Source organism: Alligator sinensis, unplaced genomic scaffold, assembly GCF_000455745.1.
Source record: "Alligator sinensis unplaced genomic scaffold, ASM45574v1 scaffold420_1, whole genome shotgun sequence".
Lineage (NCBI taxonomy): Eukaryota > Metazoa > Chordata > Crocodylia > Alligatoridae > Alligator > Alligator sinensis.
Window position 1 is genome coordinate 828,667 of NW_005842298.1, and position 7,510 is coordinate 836,176.

General features: G+C 45.7%; 1 protein-coding gene across 19 annotated transcripts in view; it reads right to left on the reverse strand.

The window, feature by feature from the left end:
• TRIO (trio Rho guanine nucleotide exchange factor) overlaps positions 1–7,510 on the reverse strand; it is a 466,181-nt gene that overhangs the window by 241,090 nt on the left and 217,581 nt on the right. For all 19 annotated transcript variants that reach the window (XR_003095137.1, XR_003095138.1, XR_003095139.1 and 16 more), the window contains one exon: positions 3,928–4,119. Coding sequence is in view for 16 of the 19 variants with exons in the window: in XM_025209612.1 (XP_025065397.1) it covers positions 3,928–4,119 (192 nt within the window). In the remaining 3 variants the exon portion in view is untranslated. The remainder of the gene's footprint in view (positions 1–3,927; positions 4,120–7,510) is intronic.

Sequence of the window (7,510 nt, forward strand, 5' to 3'; positions counted from 1 at the left end):
ATTGAGACTTGCAGGCTAGGAACTGTCAACAGCTATTCCTTAAACAAGAACACAGTCCACTTGCAACAAAAAGTTATCAAAGTTTAACTACTAGTTTCCTCAGACCAAAGGTACAGATAGAAAACTAGAAATACACTGTTCAATTCACACTATCAACATTTTTTAGCTGTATTTTTTTTTTAAATCCAGCTCTCTCAGATCAGTAAATAGATAAATAAACCTTAAAACAATTAGTCTTATCCCAGATTTTGACAGCTAAACCTTGCTACTTCCCGTTTCTCAAAACGTTGCTTCAGTTTAGATATTTTGCTAACAACAAATAAATATAATAACCAGATGAGTGAATTTTTCTGGAACTTAGCATGGTGTGACAGGAGGACAAGTGAGGAATATCTCCTGGAATGACCAAACATACTTAAAATGGCATCTTAGCAAGTCGAGGGCTACCCATTAATAAAACCACAAGCATAAGATAAAAAACAGCCTACAAAGTAACAGAATAGACATGGGTGACTCAATAGCACTCATCTGCCAAGTAGGCAGTATCCAATTCCCTGGAGGAGAAAAACATGCTGAAGTGATCAAAACTATTAACCTAGGGATATAGATTATTCATGCTGGTTTCTCTCTGGACTGCATTAATATGCTAGTGGTTACACATGGATTATGACCATTAATTAAAATGTTAGCGGGCCTGTGGCAGGGCACTGTTTGTGCCTGCCACTTTAAGGACTGAAGCCAAGCAGCCAGCAGGTGCCTTATTAAGGCAGCCATTTTAGATTCAAGGATGCCTAGATAAGCAGGGCATTTTGCTGCTGGCTAGGGGGCGCAGCAATATCATCTGGCTGTGAGGCTTCGTGGAACACACTGGAGGTAAGGGAGGAGCTGTATGGGATAGTCAGGAGGCTCCTGGTCCTAGGCATGTCCTAAAACTGCACCCTGCCGGGAGTAGGTGGCCTGGTGGGGCTCTCAGTGGTGCAGGAGCCCCCAGGAAATGCCAGGCCAGTTACCACCCCAGTGAAAGGCGGGTCAGGGCGCCTTAACCCCAGCTCCCACAACCGGGTGGGTAACCCCCTTGTAGGGTTCAGAAGGTGGACCCCAGTGAAAGAGTGGGGCCATAGACTCAAAAAAACCTGTCTTGACATCCCCCGACTGGTCAATGCTGGGGCCAGGACTGGAAGGGTCGAAGGGCCAAGGGCCCACCGCAAGGAATGCCCAGAGCTGAGGGCCTGGGGTTCTGACTGGCCTGGAGGTGGGGTCAGGCCCAGTAGAGCCAAAGATCCTGGGGGGACCACACCTGTAAGGGGGAAGCAGCTCAGGGAGCTATGCAGCCTAGAATGAAGGTGGAGTAGGTCGCCTGAATGGACGGATCTGGGGTTCAAACAGCAGGATTCTGGGGCCCAGAGTGGGACTGGTGATGTTAGTAACATCTGGATGCCATCTGTGAAGCATGGGCTGCGGTGTAGGGGAGGTACGGAGCCACAGACAGCGCCCCCTGGCATCGGGGCAAGAAATGGGCAGCCTCCTGCTTAATTAACATAAATTAATTAATGATCATCAAGGCATGGCAGGCGAGAAGGTGGGTGGTTAGCCCAGAAACAGGTGGGCGGGCCACAGGGAAATGGGCTCAGAGAGGGCCCCCCCTGTTACAGGGCCCAAAGCTAGGAAAAATCATTTTATGTCAAAGGAAACTTAGTGGACATTCAGTGAACACCCCTATACTACCTCATGTAGCCCCCCAGATTTAAGGAAGAACTTTAAATCTAGCTTCATTTCAAGCAAGAGCATTATTTCTTAGTACGCTCTTTTACAGTATGTCTTACATACTGACACGCTGACTTCTACACATGACATAGGGAAAGTTAAGGGTGGGAATCACTAACATTGTATTTTATTTTTTTCTCTTAAATTCAGGGGTGAAGAAGTTATCATTTCTTAAATTTCTTAGTTTTTATAGGGCTGTCAAACGATTAAAAAATTGATTGCATTTAGTTGCACAATTTAAAAAAATAGTTGCATTTAATCATAGTTTTAATCACATAGCTAAAAACTCAAAGTAATGCCCTGAAAAACTCAAAATTATGCAGGTACTTTGTATGGTTAGGGGGGTGGATGAGGGGTATGCGTATAAGGGGTGGGGAGAGGGAATTTGTGAAGGTGTGGGGGGCTGTGGGTCAGTGTATGTGTAGGGTATGGAGTCCAGGGAAGGGAAGTCATTTCACACCGGGGTACTGTGGGTCAGAAACGAGGGGCAGCAGCAGGGCTGGGGGGGCTGTGACTTGGGAGTGACGGGCAGACGCATACAGACAGTGCACAGCAGGTAAGTCTGTGGAGGGAGTGGGAGAGTGGGGAGAGGGAGAGGGTGGAGAGGGCAGATCAAGAACCTTACGATGAGGGAGGGAGTGGGGCGAATGGGGTCCTGGAGCTAGGATGAGTCATGGGACAGAGCCGCAGGTGGCTTATCCAGAGGTGCGGGGGAGGGGGGGGCAGCAGCTCCCTGCCGCTGCATGCACCCCCAAGGGAGGCATGGGGGGCACATGCTCACGGATTTGTGTGGGGGGCAGAGGCAGGCTGCCTGCTGCAGGGTGGGGCTCTGCACCCTGCTGAGCCCTTTCCCCAGAAGCTGCGCAATGCCATGTTGTGCCTCCCACTGCTGGGCGGGCAGGCGATGTGTGGGCAGGGTGTGGTTCCGAGGGCAAAGGCAGCAGGGCGCAGAGCCCCAGCCTGCAGCAGGCAGCCTACCTCTGCCCCATGCACAAATCTGGGGAACATGTGCCCCCTATGCCTCTCCCCAGGGTGCGCACAGTGGCAGGGAGTCATCCGCACCCCCGGACAAGCCACCTGTGGCTCCATTCCATGACTTGCCCCCTGGTGCCCCATTTGCCCCAGAACCCACCCCACTCCCTCCCTCACCATGGGGGCCTCAATCTGCCCCACCTCCCCTTTCCTCTGCCCCGCCCCTTCCCCTCCACAGACTTATTAGTGCGGTGCTGCAGGTTGCAGCTACTCATGTGTGTCTTTGCGTGCCCCACCCCTTTCCTGCTGCAACCACCTGGAGTCTATACCTGGGCTGTCCGGTGGTCCTCTACACTGGGCAGCCCGGAGGTGGCAGAGCGGAGCCCAGGCACCATGGGCAACTGGTGCCACCTTAGTCGGGGGGGGGGGGGGGGGGGAATGTGCCCCCCATCCCCCTACTGAGTGACCGGACAGTGACCGGGGGGAAGGAGGTCCCCCTGAGGCCATCCTTGCTGACCGGGGGGAGCAAAACTTACCATCCAGTGAGCGGCCGCACTGCTCCCAAAAGCAGCCACAGTGCTCCTGGAAGTGGTGGGGCCTACATCTGGCACTCCCACTTCCCAGCCAGTGCTCACAGGGGGGGCACAGGCACTCCTGCCTGCCCCCCATGCCCATCACCTAAGCAGGGAGTGTGGCCGGTCAAGGGGTGCACCGATACTCTCAGGGGGTGCACGTGCACCCACATGCACCCCCTACGCGTCGCCACTGACAGCCACTGACTCCAAAACCATGCACACGATTAAAGTGTTAAAAAAAATTATGCAAGAACCAATTAAAGTGTTAGTAGCGCACATTACTGTGACTGACAGCCCTAATTTTTTTTTATTTTGTCTTCTGCAAAATCAGAGTCCAGGTTATTCCTGCATTCCCATTGTCTGCTTCTCCACTCTATTTTGTTTCCTGTGCTGCACTTGTCTTCTGGTGCCACCTCATTTGTGAAGAAGTTTTCTATTATTCCACTTAATTGGAAAAATCAGGTGTCTGTCACACAGTCTCTTTGCTCCCTTTCTGGCCTTATTCACATTGGAGCTAAAGCCACATTTCCTTGGTTTCTTTTAAATCTCAGTTAAAAAAACAAAAAAAGTTAAGTTCAGTTTGCTGGCCTTTGTTGGCCGTTTCCCACATACTGACCTGTTCAGCTTTCTGGTGGAAGATAGAGGACATATCCAGTAAGGTGCTACGTTCATCCAAAGCTGCAGCAAATGCCTTCCATTCTTGTTCCAACTGACCAGCAATCTGTTTTATTTGCTGAGAAGCATAATGGCCTGACTCAACCAGACGATTTGCCACTGACATGATGCGGTTTATGTTTACATACACATTCTGTGGTGCAGAGGGAGAGAGAGAGAAAACAATTAAAAAAAAACCCATATAAAAACTTATAACTCTAGATCCATGGAACAGTCTGTTATCAGTGCTGAGCTTTGACAACCAGGCCAACTGGCTTTACATTTACTGGTTATATTTTATTTGGTACAAGATCCTCCATTGGTGCAAAAAAGACTTAGTTCCATCATCTGCAATGAAGATAAAACATTAACAGCTGAAAATCTAACTACAGTGGGTTTTGGGGTTTTTGCAAAGTACAGTGTGTCTGAACCCAACAACCCCACTGTACTTCAAACCCCCCCAAAATAAAAGTACATTTTAAAAAAGATTCATCTTGTGTGACAGTGTAAGTGGTTGCAGGGGTGTAGGTTGTAGCCGTGTTGGTCTAAGGACATAGGCAGACAAGGTTCCTTGGGTGAATTTGATACTGCTGAAACTTCCTTAGCCTGACAAAGAGTTTTTGAACTCGAAAGTTTGCTTAATAACTATTCTCCAACTATTTGGGTTGGTCTAATAAAAGATATCAAATTCACCCAAGGAACCTTGTCTGCCAGTGTAAGTGGTTGGCATTTTCTATTTAGTCTGAATCTTTGCTGTGCCTGTCCATTTTATTGTCCAGCTACAATGGTTAAACACACTAGATGCATCCTTCAGCTCTGAAGCCATGATCAGGATAGGGAATGGAGTGTTCAAGCTTGTGAAATGCATGTAAGGAAAAGTATTCAGATACTCAGAATTTCCCAGATGCAAAGTATGGCTGGGAAGCATTTGTTTTATATAGCCTATCTGTATTCAGAGGACCATGCCCAAGGAAACCTATCCCATCCTCCAAATTCCAAGGATTTACCTTCTTTTTTTTAAGGTACAGGCAGTCCTCAGACTTATGACACAATTGGTTCCTGAAAACCAAGTCTTAAGGCAAAATGTTGCAACTTAGAACCTATTTTCCCATAGGAAACAATGTTATAAATGGGGGATTGATTTCTGAACCAAGGCCCGATACCCTATTTTCACCAAATATAACCCAGAATTTTGTACTCAATCAATTATAGATGAGTAATACAGCTACATTAATGTATTTATATTGTAAATAGCAATCATATTGATTTGGAAGGACTTCTTTGAGGTGACTTTGCTGAACTTTTTGAAAGGCTCTTGGTTGAACTTTTTGAAGGGTTCTTGGCTGGAGTTGTCTCAGGAGTGTTGGCTGCTTTCTTAAAGAAACTGTGTAAGGACATTTGGACAGATGTTCTCCAGGGAGACGGGCAATGCAATGCACTTGTTCGCTGGTGTGGTGTGGCATTGGATCATGTGTTGTAAAGTCGCAACTGACGTCATAAAGTTGAAACAGGGTGTCAATTTATAAACGTTGTAAGTGTGAAAACGGTGCAACTTGAAGCGCTGTAAGTCGAGGACTGCCTGTATTACAACTTTTCCAAATTACAAAGGTAACAGCTTCCAGACTTAAAAGCACTGAACTTCAGCCAAAAACAGCAAGAGGCAGGCTATTCGGAAACAAAAGAAAAAAAACCCTTAAACAGTGGAGGGCAACCTTTTTAAGGTTGCCCTCCACTGTTTAAGGGACGGCAACTCCCTTAAACAGTGCCCCACTGCCACATCCTCCCTGAGGGCCACTACAATCCCCCTCCTTGTCCAGATCTGCTGATTTGCTTTTGCTGCCCACAATCACCTGCTCTGCCTTATGCTTCCTGAACTATCTCCTAGTGCACTACATATCCTCTCCCTGTTCTGCCAAGTGCCATACACAGAAATTGCCCATGCCACTTGTGGCATACATGCTGCAGGTTGGCCTTCCCTGCTCTAATATTTGCTGTAGGCATTCTGACATTTTTGTTTTACAACCACATACACATTTTGGCTATAAACAGTAAACACCTTAAGAAATCAAGTGTTCAACAAATTTGCAAGAACTATAAATGTCAACCTCTTCCTTAACCAAAAGAAGCCATTTATTTTCTGTCACTTTCTTATACTAGTCTGTCAAGCACCATAACATATCTATATGTCATCCTCTGGGGTTTCTTCTTCTCTGCAATGCTGAAAATATTGAGGGGCTCTTTTCAAGCTGGATTTCAATTTTAACACTGTTCAAAGAAAGCTTTATCACACACTAAACCATACTGTTCTTCCAAAATAACAAGTGACAGAGACTCCTATTACCATTAGGTTCTTTACATTCTGCATAGGTGCCTTCCCTCAATTCTACTTAATATTAAACAGCTCAGTGCACAAAAATGTTGCCCATCTGTTACTCTAAAGTCTGATACTTCTGCAAACCCAGATTAGACACAGAATTAGAATACTTACCACTAAATTTAGTTTAGTTTATACAATCTGATGAAGTCTTCTAGCTAGATTTCCTCTCTAAACCAGCAAAATGACTAGGGAAATAGAATTTTTAAAATGTATTTAAAATAATTTGTTGGAGTGGGTTCAACCCAGTTATTCAACACCTCATCTAGGACAGGCATGATTACAACACCTGAAAAGTTACTACCAGACGGCCTTGATTGAGGAAAGAAAAAATAACGATCCGAGCAAAAACGGAATTTGTTTAAGTTATTCTATAATGAGCACTTTTAAGGTCGTACAGGATGAAATGTTTTTATAACCAGCTACAAGAAGTCAGCTAATTTTGTCATATTGGCTAGGCTTGAAGGAATGTCAGTTTTACTACCACAACAGCCTATAATTTTAGATGCCAAAACAGTGATGAGTAAGTAAACATTAGGTTCCAAAACCTTGAAATGGTTAGTTGCTGGAGTCTGACAAAAAGCATAATTCAGATCACAATATCTAACTTGAAAATTTAAGTGTTCAGCTACTCACTGCCATTACAGAATCAAGAACAGTAGGTTTTGTCCAAAACTTAATTTATTTTCCTTCGGCAATGCATCTTCCACCATTTAATTTATGGAAGTCTCCATATACATGAGCCAAATTTCTATGACAAAGCAGCAACAATTACCAAGAAAACAATAAAAAGGAAATGCTACTTAAGGGCCATGTCTACACAGGGGTTTAGGTTGTAGCCGTGTTGGTCTAAGGATATAGGCAGACAAGGTTCCTTGGGTGAATTTGATATCTTTTATTAGACCAACCCAAATGGTTGGAGAATAGTTACTAAGCAAGCTTTCGGGTTCAAAAACCCTTCGTCAGGCTCAGGAAGCTGCAGCAGTTGGTGTGTGCTCTTCCTGGATGGAATGAAAAGTAAACAAGCCAGGGGCTGGGCTGGGGAGTCAGGTGCCAGGCAGATTATAATGTATCAAAAATCCAATGTCTATGTTTAGTCCCTGATCTCTAGTATCCAGCAGGTTGATGAAATGGAGCTCATAGGCTCGTCTCTGGGATGTGTTGTGTAAAT